The following is a 17,400-nucleotide window of genomic DNA, read 5'->3' as shown; positions in this document are numbered from 1 at the left end:
ATTGGTGTGCAAGTCAATGGTAATTGGATTGAAAACGAGTCCGACAGCCGCCATGACGATGATTAATGCTTTTGTTGGTGGTTTCGAACTGAACGCCTGGTTCGATGTAGTGCTGCTCGCCCCCATTCACGGCCCATTTGGTCCGGGTTGCGAACAGCCGCGAAAGCGATTCACAATCGTAATGCTCAGTCGGTTGGTTTTACGGAATGGCGTGTACGAACATCATGCTGACTGCAATTGGCGTGATTTTGTAATACATTAATGATAGGCCATTCGATTCGACGGACGACGTCGATGATGGCCGGCGCGTCGGGTTGCGGGTCCATGCCCTACAATGACTACAATTGAGCGGTGAGTGGTTGCTCACGAGTAGCTCAGCAGCTGAAGCTTCTGCAGGAGCTGACCGACGTTCGATTGTAGCAGGGCTGGCGTTTTGGTCAGTGCCTTGCGCGACGGTTCCTCCAGACCATCCTTCAGCAGGCCATAACAATCCGCATTGTACTGTAGGAAAAAAAGCAGGGAAATATAACTGACGTACGTGTATTGGAATAAGATTCTAGCCCATTACCCCCCCTCCGCCCATTCACTCACACTTTGCTCCACCGGACGTGGATGGAACGCCAACAGAACTTCCTCCAGCGAATCCGAGCATAGTTCCTCCACTTCCACGTGCTGCGACTTAAGTGGCGTTATCATGACGGTTCGAAATTCGGGCTCGTTCCGTCCCTCGATAAGCTCCCGGCAGAGTATGAGTGAAGTGCGCCGATTGGCGTACCGGTTCCACAGGCAGGATTGAAAGTTGTGCGTCAGACAGAACACACCCAAGCACCGCAAGTTGTGCGTTTCCATTGAAGGATGCTTCGGGCTGACCGTTGACTCCAGCCCCGAGACGTAAAAACAGCTATCCACTTGCGGAAATACGTGAACATTCACCCGGAGAAGGTACCGTTCGAGCTCCTCCAGCGAAAAGGTACCGTCGGTCGGGTGTAACACAATCGATGGCGCATCCTCGGACTTTTTCGATTGACGTTTACCGTGCTGCTGCAGCGCCACCCGATAGCCGTTCGCGGTGACGTAGAACACGATTTGCAGCGCCTTGGTGGAGAGTGTAATGGCCGCAGTAAGATTGGTGCTGGAAGTAAACGCAAAGTGCACAAATTGAAACAGCATGCCCGGTGAGCAAAAGAGGCTTTGTTTTACACTTCGCAGTCACTTACATCCGGCCGTGGCGACGAATGTCCCAGTGCAGGAATGGAATATTGGAGTACTTTCGCGCCGCTAACCCATAAACTCCCAACCGATCGGTCCAGAAAGTGAGCACTCGTTGGTGCGGATCGTACGATTGGTTGCGGATTGGCATCGTTGACCATCGACCCGGCTCGTGTTCGATCAACGACAGAACCCCCTCCGAGCTGGGCCTAGTCTCGGACATTGTCTTCGCGTCCTGTGACGCTAAGTGTTCCTGCTGAGCCTTGGCACTGTCGAGCGACTTTTTCCGTTTGCGTTTCTTTTTCTCCTCCAGCGACAATGCGGCCTCGCTCATCCCGGACAGTGTGCGCGTTCGTTCACCCAACCCGAGCGGATACTTTTTCGTGGTACGAATCTCAAGCTGACGTCGTTTGCGTTGTTTGTTTCGATCCGGACGCTGAGTGGGCGCCGGACGTCCGGCTGTTTCATCCTCCACCGGTGGGAGCGGTGGAAAATGTGGCCGTTCCTTTTCCCGCAAATAATTGAGAAGCATCACAAAGGTGGAAAACATTTTGCACAATCGCTCATTGGCATCATTGTCCTGCATTGCGTTGGGCGATTCCATGCTCCGCACGAGTGCCTCCATTTCCTGCTCGCTAACGGTCGTTTCGGCCCCATCGAAGCTGTCGAATTCTAACGGCTGATAGAGCAGAGCGGGAGGGTGCAGGTATCTCGGCCCATCCGAAGGTGCCAATGAAAATTGTGGCAATTTTTCATCCATTTCCTGCAATCGCTCCGCATCATCTTCCCGCACGGACGCGCTGGAACGCCTCGCTTCGGTGCCGATTTCTTGCCCGTTGTCAACATCGGAATCGATTGGAAGGCGCATTTCCGACAGCGCTATCGAAGGACCCCCGTGAGGATGATGGCACTTGGTGAGAAATTGGTCGTACTTCTGCAACATCCCGTCCCGTGCCATCTGCTCACGGTCACGTGCTTTCCGGCGTTCGGCTCGCTCCGTCAGGATGGTGTACAAGCGCTTCAGCTCCACCCGGAATCGATAACCTTCCGGGACGCGCGGCAAAAGGTGCTCGCGAATGAGGTAGTGGAGCCGCAGCTCCAGCGGAATATCCATGAGGTTAAAGTCTTGAATGATTTTCGGCTCGATAGCGAGCACCCGAGAGCGTCGGGGTTCTGGGGCGGCAAACAGGAGTGTCGCTTTGCGAGCCTCGATTTCGTCATACTTTAGGTGAAACTGTTGAACTTCCGACGGTAGCTGGGAGAACTGGGCACCTTCCTCCCACGGTTCCCAGCAACAGACGGTCGGCTCCTCCCACCAGTGACAGTGTGCCGGGAGTTGGAGCTCAATTTTAATCAACTCTTCGCTCGCGAACGCACGATACCCTTTTTCTGTCAACTTCAAACCAACCGGAACGTTGGTGTAGATGAAATCGGGCCTCAGTTCGACCGGTTGCGGAAGCTTGTCGAAGCGTGCCAACTTGAACACGCCACCGACGATGGCATACTCCCGCAGGTTTATGTATCCCTGCCTGATGGGTAATGATTTGGGCGCTACAACGTCGAGGCTGTCCCAAAATCGATCGTTTTCCTGCCGCTCGAACTCAGCGTCAATGTCAACCTCGGTCTCATCCGTAATCACCGCTGGAACCGGCTCCGGGGCCGGTGCTTGTTTCGCTGCTTTTCCCTTTTTTCCCGCCGGCTTTGCTTTGGCTGCACCGGGTTTCGCATCCTTACCTGCGCCAGGGCCACCCTTTTGAGCTTCGAGTGCTTCCGTTTCGGCCTGTTTACGACATTGTTCGCTTTCGTAATCTTCTCGTAGTTTCCGTAACGCTGTCAGACGCGACCGTCGCACGTCTTGCCGCTCGTTCCACTCCGCTTCCTGTGCTGCGAGCAGCTCCGGTACCGGCTTCAGCTTGGGGATGGTATGCGTGGGGTCCATATTGCTGTAGTGATCGAACTCTTGCCAAAGTCCCCGGATTAGACAGTCCTTCAGCTCCAGCGTTGGGGGACGGTGTAGCACAAGATGTAGTGGGACCATGTCGATAACTTTCATAAGCAGATTACTGTGCAACGGGAAGAAACGCGGACGAAGACGAATCGGTCACCAACACAGACTCAGAATTCACTTTCCTTAGTGACGAATGTAAACCGGAGCAAAATGGATCGAACCATTGCTTGTGATGCTTACTAATCTGGTGCGAGTGGAACCTGACGAAAGGTCCAAAGATACATCCCAAGTACTTCGTTGGCCGGGAAATGGAAGTCACTCATCACGGGATTCAGAGTCCTTTGGAAAGCGCAAGAATAATGGTTTGCTTGTTTGATGGGTACAGACAAACCAACGCTAGTTCCGACCGTTCTACTCACTCCATGTCCCGTGTAATGTTGCTCCCAATGCGAAAGGTCATCCTGTCCAGCGAATCGCTAATGAACTTCCGGATCTCGTCCCGAACCAGTGCGACTTCTACAGTCATTGGAAGCTGCCGCCGTCCGGCATTAGCTTGGATCGATTCCAACACGGACAGTGCCTCACAAATGGTCGGCAAGTAAATTTCGCCGATGTTACGGAAGGTTTCCCTCAGATCTTTTCTCGTATTTTGATTCCGGCTCGGATCTTGCGTCAGCGGGCTCCGCTCGTCGGCTGCCAGCGTCCAGCTGACCGAACTCTTTGCTAACGCTTCCTGCTGAAAGACCCACCGGAACAGACACTCGCGCAGCTCGGGCGGGCTGCCAGGGTCCGGAGACGTACGGCACGACAAGAAATCGGTCCACTCTTTCCGGTCCGCCAACTGTCGTTCGTGTTCGTAAGCGACCTTCTCGAGCCCTGTTAGAAAAGTGATACCGCCGATTGTGCACTCCTATCAAAGTTATTGTTCGATGGAACGAGGCCCGGTTCTGCTGACCGTGGGATTTGTGCCATTAAAAGGAGGCCCCCACCATGCTACTCACTGCGAAAGAACTTAACGGTCTCGGCGAGCAGCATTCGGCGTTGGTTGTATTCTTTCTGCTCCAGGGCAACCTTCTCACGGAATCGCTCCTGCTCTTCGGCACATCGTTCCGCTGCCGCTAGTGCTAGCGTTTCTCTTCACCCCGGAAACAGCCCAAAGAACGGAATGGAGGGACAAAAAATATGTAGTGATAATTCAAATCATAACAAACATGGCTGGCAGCCAAAAAGAATCGCGAGAGAAATAATTACAGCAATTCTTCCGGCGAGATTTTCGGACTTTTGGTTTTCTGAAAGAAGCGAAGAAGTGAAGAAAGTGCCCCGACAAAAAAGGTCATAAAAGTATTCGCAAAAGGAATGGCCGGCCCCTTGGATTAGGATTTATGATGCAAAGTTTCACTCACCTTCGGCATTTTCGGCACCAAACAAAAAAAAAATACACGAAACGAACCACTGAAAAAAGCTCGCCGTTTACTTTGATTGGAAGTAACAACAATGCAATGTAGATGGAGTGCCGAAAGTTCGCATTCTAATCTACTTGCTCTGCTCCGCTTGCTGCCGGAATGGAAAACTCTCAGAAAATGCGATCACGGCAGATTGCTTGGATTGTGAAATAATTGAGAAGTTTGCGATAAGCGAAACAATTGACAGCTACGTCAGTGGGACGCATCGAGTCGTCCAGTGGAGTTGGCAATGTTTTCATAAGCGCCTTCTTTTCGTTCCGTTAATGGTAAGGAGAAAACGTGGATAAATTAGACATACAAATAATCGCACTGCCCTCGTTCGGTCATCAGTGGGATGGTGGCCTCTTTCGCACTCGTCAATAACATCCGTTTCCGTTCGGACGTGACTTGATTGCGCAAAAACTGGGACGCACCCTCCGCACGTGAAAAGGACGAGTAAATACGAGTTCGGCCGGGGATTGGGTTTCGGTAGCGATTATAGCTGGAAACATGTGTGGTGGATACACTCCAAGCTAAGTTTCGGTACTATCGCGCTTGTCAGCGTGCCATTTGAAGTTGGCTCCGTAATAATCTCACTGGGCTACATTACCTTGTCCGTACCTTGCCAGTTACGTGGTTAATGCGATCAATAAAGAGCACCATCAGGTGAAACCAATTGCGTTCCAGACGGGGAAGAATCCTTCCGCAAATTGATGAACTTGATCCCCCGAGACATCTTGCCAGGGTTGGCATCCGTTCCTCTCTACCCTATTCGCTCTTGGCCGGCCATCAGCAGGGGTTGCGTTCGCGAAAGGGGCCACCAGGTTGGGTTCCTAACCCAACCGCACTAAATGTACTTTAGATCGAACCGAGTAATCCCTCCGTGGCAGCGAGTGTCCCCCGTTGCGTCCCTCCGTGGCAGCGTGTGTCCCCCGTTGCGTCCCACCGGTTAGCCACGTGTGTGGCCAAGATGATTTCATAAATGATTCATAGAAAGCACATAAATATAATCCAATCAGTGTCCGTTCGCTCATCCCGCTACCGGACATATCGGTTTTGACCGGCAAGCCCTCCGTTTTTAGGTCATTTTTCGGACAGCACCGTGAAGAGTCGAAGCGCCCGGGCAGTCTGCAACCTGGAACACATGGCCGACCAAACACGGCATAATTGCAAATAGATTGATTCCAGCATGATGTGGCGGTTCGGCATCACGGAATGGTGGTTGAATTTCTAAAAAGCGGATTATGATGCCATCATAGCCGGTAGTCCCGGGGCAAGAGTATTTTTGGGATTAATATTTAATTCGTAGCTCAAACGGTTTTGGACGCTACAACGGACGTATTTAGACCAAAAACCCCTGTTCAACAATTACTTCGGAGCAGCAAAAATTAGAAATTAACAATATTTTCATCCATCCCAAACAATCAACCGTTAACGAATCACTCTGCCATGAAATTCGTGAGCATTTCGTTTTAAAATGGACATTAAACCAAAACTACTAGCACACGACACCCGGATTGTGGGGAATTTTTGAGGTTTGTTCTGATTTGACGTTTATGATATCCTTGTTCTGGTTTCACAACATACTCGGGAGCGGCATATAGATAACATTTATTTGTTTTAACCAGCACCTGAACGAACGCTCCTGCCGCGCTTCGGGACATCCCAAAGGGAGTGCGCTCGCAGTAAGGCAAGTAAGCAGCGGGAGATTTATTCCCATCCGAAAAGGCTTTTATCGAGCGTATAATTTTAGCAAGGCCATAAATTGAGCGTAAAACTCAAGCAGTCTGCCGCAAAGAGGCGTCGCAAACGGCAGGGGGACACAAGGGGACGGTGCTGCCGGATGGAGGGCGATAGTATAAGCAACCAAAGGAAAAAAAAACATTGAGATAGCTTCAGCGCACGTACGTGTTCTGTGGGCAGGATTTTAAATATACCAGATCTTCTTACATCTTAACGTGCCGATTTGGAGTCGGTTTGGCTTTTGCATGGCCGCATGAGCAGGAAGCTGCATTCCGTTGCATCCCGGGAGCTTTACTGGGAACGGATGTTAATTCCAGCTCTTGCTTAAGGGTGGATGTTTTTCTTTTCCGCTCACCCTTTGAAGTGTTTCAAAAAACAAAAGACGAACCGAGTCGCAGTCAACCGTTTCGGGTCGGTGCATTTAAGGGCGTCAAAGCAAACTGCTAGTTTTATAGTAAATAATATAATTTCCGACCAACGCTCCGGACCCAACCGGACCGGGATGGAATGAGACATTAGCTTGCATTTTGCGTTTGCAGCACAACCGTCCGGTGCTTAATGGATTTTTTTTTCTGTGTGTTTGTGTGTGTGTGTGTGTGGTTGTTATTTGCCGTTCGTTCGTAGGTTCCATTTTGCGCATGAAATTTTCCTAAAACCCCGTTCGCACCAACAAACCGGGTCAGGCTGGGCACGTTGCGGGTGCTACGCGTCGCTGGCATTGGTTATTTATTGTACAATAAATTACTTCCAGTATGAAATAAATGAGAATTATAATCGAAAACAAGCGAATGCGAATTGTTTGTGGCAGAAAAAAAAACCCTCCCCACACTGTGTGGGGACAGGGGCCGGTGGCATTTCGGTGGTCATTTTACCACCGACCCAACCTTGGCGCGGTTAGGCGCATTACTTTTATTTGTTGCGCCCGGCCAACGGGGTCCGGTTCCGTATGCCGTTTAATTTGTGTTATGTTATCCTCAAAACAGCGCCGTGGTACACCGGTCGGGAGCATCAGCCACAGCAGCAAAAGTCAACAGCTAAAATTCATTTATTACAATCGTGCTGATTAGTGTCGTCGAACGGGGCTGTTTTGTTGCTGTTTTCGTCCGCTTTGGTGCGCTCGGTCATGTCGGTGGCTGGGCGAGCTGAGGGGGTTGCCACTACATGGCACAACACATTTATTTCCCTCGCCGTACGTTATTAATCACACCGCTATGAGGTCGGTCAGGTTTGGGTCAGTTTGGTTTTACATTACGAGCAAATGAAAATATGCTCTCTAATGTGGCTTTGTCGTAACTTCAATAACCCTAGGAGCTTAACAAAAAAATCACGCATCCTCTCAAAACTTGTTTTGCGTTGGAATTCTAAACTCGCAACCAATCTACCAATTCAATACCTGAATTGAAACGATTTTCTGGCTGATGGTTGTAATTATTTTCAATAAAAACATACCAAAACATCAGGGAATAGCAAACAGGAATTGGAAAACTATCTGATTTACAAAATAATTATCGCCTCCACAACAATGGTTAACCGATTCGTGGAATTTGACTCGCAAATTGTGTTTCGTTGCAGTTGAACTATGCAGCTCATAGCAATTATCAGTGTCCATATTTACCCAGACGACTGTTTGCGTAACTTTGCGTAACTAAAAAGCGAAATAAAATTCTGTTTTTCCTTTGTTTCATTTATATCAAATGATAACGAACCTTTTTCTGATGGCATCAACGAAGTCCTGTTTATTTTTTTTCGTTCTTAAATGCATTCAAACTGCAACTGCCTCGTTAGTAAAACAAAGAGTGTAATACAGCGGTACACAGAAAACAGGCACATAAAAGGAATGCAAAGGGCAGTGTGCAAAAGTTAGGGTGAATAAAAAACACATTTCCACCAATCCTTCAATTGCGTCATGCATTAAAAATGAAGCTGCACACATTGCAACCTACGGCCGGCGGTCAGTAATGGGACGGCGGTGAAACGGGGGAGGGGTTTGGCGCAAGTTGGAGGAGCATTTCATCAATCAACCAACCCGACCCGACCCGCTTCACCCCGACGGAAACCGTACGGTACACTCGGATAAAAACCCAATCACCATCCTCATTGGCACTCACCATTTTGTTGCAACAAAGTGCACTTTGCACTCCATCGGCGTCCTTTGGCCCCGCCCGTCCGGGTTATGGGAAAATATTTGGCCAATTTTTCCCCCCATTCAGTTTCGGATCGAATGCGAAAAGGTTTTGCTGCTGACCAGCTGTGTGTCGGTCGACTAACCGATTCACGGGAATGGGCAAGAACTGGAAATGGAATCAGCTTTTCATTTCCGAGTGAATGCCGCCGCTCGGTACTTGTGCCGGTTTTGTAAGGCGGGAATGTGGCGCATATGTTTCTGTGTGAAAATAGCGTTCGGGTTGTTGCTGTTGCGCTTCCAGGGGCCAACGGGCCAAACGGGGGTGGACGGCAAAAAAAAGCGTAGGGAGCAAGACCCAGCGCAGCGTGGAAAACATATTTTCGTGGTCGATTACGTTCCGCGGTTCGTGTTTTGTTTGGTGTGGAGGTGGCATTCGAAGGCCCCCCAGGCCTGAGGGCCAAACGCTAGCACAACCACTTCGCTGCGGTGCATTTGTAGCAATTTGGCGTGAAATAATAAAATTACTCGCAACTAATCGGAAGCGGTGTTTGCCCGTTTCGTTCGCCGTTCCGTTTTGCTGCCCTGTCGCGCCCGGGGTTCCCGGTTACGAGCTGGGATCGGAAATTTCCGATTGGCGGTTGGTCGAACTGAAGGTAAAATCGATCGATCGGCGGGAAAACGATTTCCTTCAGGGGTAGTTGTTTAAAGTGCCCAAGACATGGTTGATTGAGTTGACCATAAATTCAGCATCCCACGAGGCGCTGAAAAGTGAATTGATGGTACACAAACAACTGTTCACACATTCACACGATGATGGATGGACACGTAGAACGAAGGTATGTCCGCAGGGTTCGAGCAAAGGATAGGTTTCGAACCGACCAGACCCCGATCCGTGTGCTTGTGTGTGTTGCTTCGCTGAAAAATGGGCACCTTTCACGAGGCAACGAAATCAATCGTCCCGAGTTTCATGCTGTGTGGGTGAGTGTGTGGGTGGGTGTGTGTGTGTGTGTGTACTTGATCGAACCGGCACCTTCACCACACTATTTTTCTCGCTGTAATCGTTCAAACTTTTCAAACCCGCTTCGCATCGTTACACGGCTCACCAAACTGGAGTTGAATTTATTTATCAAACTGTTGATACCGAGGGCACTCGCCGGGCACTGGTTGAACCTTTTTGCGATGTGCGAATAATTGACGCGCCGAAAATTGGAAGAAAAGAGGAAAATAAAAGCCTTCACTAACCCAACGGTGTTGATCGATGGGATGGTGGCACGATAGTATTACGCGGCGATAATGGAGCACGGAGCGTCGAAGGATTAGCAAAATTATGTTGTGATTAATGCATGAGCGGTTGGGATTGACTGAAAGCAAGAAATGGGGTGGCATGGGTTTTGTGGATGAAAAAGTACGCGCCTAATTGAAAATGACAGTATGACACAGTTTCTTTTCCAAACTCTTCACCGTGGTACCACAAATTTCAAAACCTTGCATATTCTCTAGTGGTTATATGTAGTTCACACTGACAAAACAATATCAAAACCGGATAAATACCAATTAGGTATGTTCACACGATACAATTTCTGTTCGATTTTTCATCCTCTGCAAATCTTTTTTGCATGCGTTGGTGTTGGTATTCGAGCAGAGATGGCAAATCTTTTAGGGCAGGAAAGATTGGCCTACTATGGGGGACAACACAAATCTTTTGACAATCGCTTAGAATTTCAGCTATACTGAAGCAACGATGTTTGATCTCAGTAGCCAGAAAAAGGCAAACATGCTTATAAACAGTTTGTATCGTTTGAACACGATACACAAGCGAATGTGTTTTTATTGATACTGTATGTGATGGTATGGGTGAGATTTGCAGTTAAAGATTTGTATCGTGTAGCCGTACCTATTTAATGATGACAATTTGTATTCGAACTTATCCGAGCACTCTGTAATGAATGATGCAAAGGGATGGACAAAGGTTTATTCTCCTGTTGATGCACAAAACCAGATAAACTAGCAACTCGTTTCGTTAGACGTTGGACCCACAAACATCACGATTCAATAATGGTCGACAGCTGTTCATGCTGCTATGCCCCTCACATTTCAACCTTCCTGCAAATCGTTTGTGTCGAAGTTGTTTTTTAATGATTTCAATTTCAAACACAAACCAATTCTGAATGCCATCATTTTTTTTCTCTCGTTCGCTCCAATAAAACAACGGACGCGTAAAAATGTAGCCATTAGAAAGATGGCCGGAGTTGTTCGAACAGCAACAACTGCATACAGACAGCGTTCACAACTTATCTCATCATTCTCAATCACGGCCAGATTTCGATCCGATGTCGAGCGTGAACCAATCACAAACTACCGTGCCGTTCGGTGTAGTAGGTTGAAGCGCATCATAATTTACATATCCCAGCCCATAACTCGTGACGAACGAACACACACACCGGGTCTAATCCAGTCTAATCGAGCAAATCGAAAGTTTTCGGAGGGCTTTCGCGCGCGCTGTTCGATAGCTATTGGGAGTCGCATAATTTATTTGCCCTTATAAATCCATCCGCAGGGCACCCGGGTAACTTCATCCAGTCTCGATGGAGTCGTTCATGGGGTTCAAGTGGGTTCATTGGAGAGGAGGGTTGGGGGGATGAGTTTGCCACTCGAAGCCAAAACATACCTACACCGCAAAAACGTATTCGGCCACGAAAGATTCCACGCGCCGGTGGTGGGTTTTGATTTTCGCAAGGCAACAAACAAACGCAACAACGATTCGAAAACCGGGAAGTGGGTTGAGCATTCGGGCCATAATTTTACTACAAATCTCCATCCATCTCCATCATTGGTCTTTTTGTTTTTTTGTTTGTTTGAAAACAAAAAAAAAAAAAAACAGCGAACCGTGTCGGGTTGAAACTGCGGCCAACTAGTACGGAGGGGTTGCTACTAGCTCAAGCCGTGTCGGGTGGCCCGCTAGGAAAGATTTTCTCGGGCTTTGCGAAACAGTTCCGGTCCCCGGGACGTTCACACAAACAACACAGGTTTTTATTTACAACCCGTTCGTTCGTAGCGCTGCAAAAGTGGGTTGCTGCTTTGGGGCATGTCAACGCAGACCACCGTAGGGAACTTTTTAATAAACCCATAACAGATCGATAAATTCTCCATCCCACTCGTACATCAACAGTTCCCTGGTTCGTAAATTTCGACACGGCGTAGACTGGGCATGTTTGGACAGACCGTGATGAACGCATCAGGAGAGCTGGAAGGAAATACATTTAGTATGCTCCGCAACTTTGCACACGTTAATCCACTAATCAGAATTGGAATTAAATTAAAAGTTTTCTCACTAATATAATAACGTAAGATATCGTCTTCTCACTTTCTCGTCTAAACTACCATAAGTTTAGCAAAACTTTCAATAAAACCCTTCCGAAACTACAGAGAGACACACAACAAGCAAAGCGATTCCACCCATAGTTCTACTGCCTGGTTCATGGATAAGATTTATTTTCATCGCTTTTCGGCGATGTCACACACAACAACGACGACGCTTATCGTCGTCTCGGGGCCTTCGCAACGAACGCTTCACTCTGTTTTTGTCGAGTTTAGGACTGTTTTTTTGTTGTTTTGTTTTGTTTCTTTCCTTATGACATTGCCATTCCAGCGAGGGCATTTCACTCCATCCAGCCATTTAGAGTGAAAGACCCACAAAGCCAGTGAACAATGACGGATGCACAGCTCTTCGACGGCAATTCATAGGACACTCCGCTTCACCGTACGATTGATGGAGCGCTAGTGAAGCTAGTGGGCTAGTGCTTACCCACTAGTCGAAAATCTGCACGAAAAGTCAGTTGCAATTTGGTTGTCTTTGCTGTGCTGGCGGAAGGTAAACCCGATCACGCTGATACACAGCCCGCCGCAGGGGCCGTAGACCGTTGTGAACGACCATGCGTCTCCATTCGTTTCCGGAAGGGGGAGTGGATAAAAGCCGGCTTAGAAGGAATTGCCATGTAGGTGTCAAGTGTGTGGATTCATCATCTTGATTTTCCTGTTCTATCGCTCTATCATCCACACACACACACAAATAAACGCATGTGCATTAGTGTGTGTGTGTGTAGCTATTGCACGTTGAACTACAATGACTCTTACTTACCGGAATACCGTCACGGAAGAGCGATAGGATTTAAGTGATTAAAATTGAGCTCGTTGGCGAGATACGGCTCTGCGGAAGAAAGCCCCTGTTGCCTGTTGAGTCGATTGATCGTGAACGATTAATGCTGAAACCGCTAAAACCACGTGCTCCCGAACGAACAATTGAACCCGTCTTGGGTGTTTCCATGGCCGTCTGAGATCGCCAAATTGATGAAAATTGATTTCTAATGGATTCCCATTCAATACGTGCATTGTTTCAAAGGGTTGGCTTTAATGAGAAATGTACACACAGCTTCTGTACGCAAAATTCCGCATTATATTCAGATCGTACATAATCGCAATCATGTTTTACACCGGTTACGACTATTATGAAAAGAGCTTCTCAAATAACAGCTGGAATGTAATTCATTGCAACATTTACACGATAATAAAAAAAGACAAAAGGTGAAAATCCATTACGAGCTATCATTATCAGCGTTAGCATTAATATATTGAACCCATCACAACGTTACTACCTGGAATGTATCGCGCTCCTGAACCGAACCGGCCATAGTTCATTTCAGATTTAAAAGCCCAGTTCGAATTCACGCTAATATGCGCTGTTGCACAATGTTGCACATTCCAGTCGACGGTATCGCATCAAAAGCTGCTGGAAATGCGCACAGCGACGCGGACAGCAGACCCGTACTACAGTCGATGAATTGTTGCATTTGCTCCCTGCATTCCTGCATGCACCCATTCGAAATGATCCGCGGCAAGTAGTAAAATTATTCAACTTCAGTTTATTATTGAATTGTACCGACCGAACGTGACTCAACGTGCTGTTGGAGGTGTGAAACATCCGCACAAAAGTGCCCATCGGGGTTGTAGTACAGCTCTGCTATCGGTGCGTTTTGTCGATTGCGCTGTGAGGAGGGCAGCATTGCATCCACACTGCCGCAAAACCCGATGCAGTTCGATGAGTTTCAAGTCGTAGACCACAATTCGCTCTAGTGAAACGGGATAGGAGGCAGAGGAAATGAAACGAGCGAACAATAGATTCCGGGCCGACAGCACTTCCGGAAAAAGTCTTGAAATGTGCCAACAATAACCGGAGTGCCTGGTATGGCCGGGGGGGGGGGGGGGGGGGTTTGCAGGAAGGTATACCGAAAGTGGGTAAAGGCCTACAAAACATAAGCGTAATGGCAAACGATGCAGCACACTTACCCCAGGTGCTTCACGCTAGAAATATTTCTGCCCTTTATTCTACGGATGGTCCAGAAATATGACTACCTGCGTCGTAGAGTATAAAGGATGCAGCCGGGCCGGCACGGTGGCCGAACAAACGGAGCAGAATGGAATTTCCATTCGCCGGCGCACGTATTGCACGTCTAGCCCCGAGGCACACTTTTCCGTACACAGACATCGGTTTGGAAAAATGGTGAAAAAATTGTGGAACCGGGTTGGCTGAAAGCCTAAAACATCCTACAAGCTTCCTCCCGTGCGGGGGCTGGAATCTTGTCTGTTGTGCTACGGCAACTCCGCAATACATCCCGCTCACGGCCCGGGAAGGAACAGAGTGCAAGTTATGCTTATACACCGGTGTGCAGTTTATCCCGAAGACATGGTGTGAAGTATTATCGTACGATCGTATTCATTCACCGAGCATCTACTTCATCTTGGCCATCGTGCCCTCCCGCCCTGCATTCATACCGCCCGATGGAAAGTGCATTTAAGTTCAAGTGTTTCTCCGTACCTCACCGAAGATATTCCGGCTTGTGTGCAATGAAAATGAATGATACATTGACGCATTTCGCTCTGTGCAATCTTTTCCCCTCGAGACGGCCTCGTCTGGAAATGTCTACCCTGCTGTTGAACACGATCGAAACACAATGCATCGTCAATTCAATTGCTTGTTTCCGCTTCTTCCCACTATGGCCGAAAAGCCAATCGAGATGGGGAAAAGAAAACTCTTCCACAGGGCGTATAACTCCATTAAGCAAAGCTGGTGAAAGACAGGATCTTACTCCAATCAATTTCTTCCCCAAACAAGTTAACTTGGATGAAAATGCGAAATGGTAATGTGAGCCTCGGTTTTCTTTCCATCGCTTGCTATGTTTGCAGTAAGACATGTCAATCGTGATGATTTAAACGTTATTTACCTTAAATGCAAATCAGCGGTTCAGTAACAACTTCACTGCATGACAACCGGCGGTAGAGCAGAGCATGGAAAAGAAATTTGCACACAAATCATGTACCGGTTTGCAAACCGGTCACTAAACAATTAGTCATTCAGTGGGCTTCCGGTATGTTATGCAAATAGCACGTCTGTCAAGCGCGAAACTATACAACTCCACATCCACCCGATGTGTCCTTTCCACTGTTCCAAATGCTCTACCCGTGCTTTAGGGGTGGAACGGGCATCGGGCAGGCAACCGGAGACCGGAAGCATTGGAAATGCGGCGGCCCGTTGACAGCCGCCACAGAACCAAACGAAACACGGCCGAGTAGATGGATGGGTTAGATCGATTGTGTGAGATGAGAGAAAAATCGCTCAACAAATTATCGCTATTAATGGCCCCCCGCAAGTCCCGCAGTACTCCTTCGCTCGCTCTCTCTCTTCGTCACTCATAACCATAAATCAATCCCGTGGATTGTGTGGCCGTTTCGGTTTGGGGTCTTCGGACATCACGCCGCTATTGCCATTCCACTCCTCGGTGGCCGTGTCGATCACGGATTCTGCACGAGCGAAACACTTTTGCTAATGACAGCGATGTCATCCAAAGTGTCCATAAATCGTATTTAATGAGCTCGAACATCACTCACTCTCGAAAGGCGACAACTTCCCGCTATATATGGACCATGGCGCACAGTGACAAATCAATAAACGGGGGTACGCGAGTTATGTGTGAATCCTTCTTATCTCCGGGGCCGGCCGGAAAGTCACAGGGAAGGGAGAAGGAGTGTGATGGTTGGCCATTCTCGGTGTCAAGTATCCATTCAGAAGCGTTTCAAAAGAATCTCTTTCTCTTTAGTTTCAACCCCACAGCTGGGGTTGGAGTGACCGCATCATAAAACCACCGGAAGGCAACAAGCGGAAGAAGAAGAAGTGGCATCGGATTGTGCGGTGAGTGTGTGTGGTTGCGTTATAAAATCACTCAAACAATCGCTGCCGGAGGTTTTTATCAATTATCAATCCCATTGACGCCATTGAGCACACGTTAGCTACCCGCAATGAGCAGCACCACAGCGAACGCTTTTAGTGCTTGCACCAGAGCAAACCGGACTAGCTGGAGGACTCGAATGGAGGTCCTGTAATTCGCCCCGTCGAACGAGTCCGTAAACCCCGGTCCATAATCGCTTCGTGCTATCGATTTCCTTCGAGCCGTTCGACGGAATCGACATCGTTCGGCATTGACCTTTTTCCTCCACCCCGATCGTAAACAGCATCGAATGGTGATTACTGGGCGTAGTGGGACCCCCGTTAGTTAAATCCATGTTCACAGTCCAGCGGGCCAGAACCTGGTTGACCCGTGTCGCATGGTGATCATGTAATTTGCATAATTAGCACACGACTAACTCATCGTGTCAAACAACTCCACCAGCCATACGCTATTGCCGTGGGAAATACAAGCGATCCGTTCCAGCAAGGCCCCCGCCGGTCGCAACTCTTCCGACCGGTCCGTGTCATGGGGGTGTCCAGTGTCCCGGCGGCGCTTCCGAACGGTGCGAGTATTAGTTTCACACCCACACGGACGTAATCAATCCCTGCTAGTTGTCTCACGGTCCCCCAACCGTCACCGCGTGTCCGGTGTCGATGGCTCGAGTGTCAATATTCACGGCTCTCGAGGGAGATGAGCTGACACGGAGGGATAAAAAAAATGGTACAACAGCAGCAGAAAAAAAAGCGGTAAAGGAAACGCTAAGCGAGAGCGACGGTGCGTGTCAAAAGCACCCACTGTCCAAACCTCGCGCCGGTTGTAACACCTCGCCATCGTCGCCCACCACGGTGGCTCGGTCGCTTTTTGATTAATTATGTTAAATCACTGCCATTACAGACACTGTCAGTCGTTTCGATGCTAATTAAAGATAGTGGTGCTATCGAACACGTCATCCCCGATGTAATCTCCCACCGAGCCCTTCATCACTTCGGCCCGGGGAACGGTGGGAAAGGACAACACATCAACCAACCTCCAACGCTGACACGTTAATCACACACACACAAGCACAATTTATTTACATACAGCCATACGGCTTGCAAGTGCGTTGAAGTGAATATCCTTTCCGGGTCGTGGTTTTCATGTCGTACATTCTTATGCGGCCGTGCACTTTGAACTGAAATCTTACAGCTGCGTGTCAATCAGTGGCAACTCGCTCAAATATTGACAGTTGAAGTTCTGGAACAATCGTACATGCGTCATCGTCCGCAATGTTTCCCGGGTTTTTCTCGACCTGGCAGGCCAAGCCTTCGGATAATTGCCGAGCATATGCATTTTGCCATACCGACAGCTCGCAACCACCACTGTTGACTATTGCTCACAATCGTTCTCATCTTAATTATGGATCAGTTGTTCAATTTGCTAATGACTGTCATTTCTGAACCCGGCCGGGATGTGCCCGCTACGGCACTGGCTGGCTGTCTAGTTAAGTGAGCAAACAAAGCGTAATTGTACCGTAAAGGACGGACAGCTGTCGGGCCCGGTGTCTGGCGGTGTCAAACATCAAATTTGAAAGTCACCAGCAACAGCAAACCAGGCACACAAACAGCACAAGACAGATCGGCCATTTAGTTTAATGCCGTTTGCGGAGGGGGGGGG

The 17,400-nt window shown here is 48.6% G+C and overlaps 1 protein-coding gene across 1 annotated transcript; it reads right to left on the bottom strand.

The window, feature by feature from the left end:
- Window positions 1-363: 363 nt before the first annotated feature.
- Window positions 364-4,216, bottom strand: LOC128709011 (uncharacterized). Its single transcript, XM_053803994.1, has 6 exons — window positions 4,159-4,216; window positions 3,577-4,033; window positions 3,398-3,496; window positions 1,218-3,272; window positions 592-1,132; window positions 364-501 (listed from the first exon to the last, which is right to left on the bottom strand). The coding sequence occupies exons 1-6, from the start codon at window positions 4,190-4,192 to the stop codon at window positions 364-366; spliced, it is 3,324 nt and encodes a 1,107-aa protein (XP_053659969.1). The 5' UTR covers window positions 4,193-4,216.
- Between the last annotated feature and the right edge of the window lie 13,184 nt (window positions 4,217-17,400).

The sequence above is a fragment of the Anopheles marshallii genome, chromosome 2 (genome assembly GCF_943734725.1).
Source record: "Anopheles marshallii chromosome 2, idAnoMarsDA_429_01, whole genome shotgun sequence".
Taxonomy (NCBI): Eukaryota; Metazoa; Arthropoda; class Insecta; order Diptera; family Culicidae; genus Anopheles; species Anopheles marshallii.
The sequence above is the reverse complement of the archived record's forward strand: the minus strand, read 5'-3'. Positions and strand labels throughout refer to the sequence as shown.

Coding starts and splice junctions, on each gene's coding strand:
- LOC128709011 (XM_053803994.1), bottom strand. CDS start 4,192: ATGCTGCTCGCCGAGACCGTTAAGTTCTTTCGCA. Junction 4,034..4,158: donor GACCGTTAAGTTCTTTCGCA/GTGAGTAGCATG, acceptor CTTTTCTAACAG/GGCTCGAGAAGGTCGCTTAC. Junction 1,133..1,217: donor ATTCGTCGCCACGGCCGGAT/GTAAGTGACTGC, acceptor GTTTACTTCCAG/CACCAATCTTACTGCGGCCA.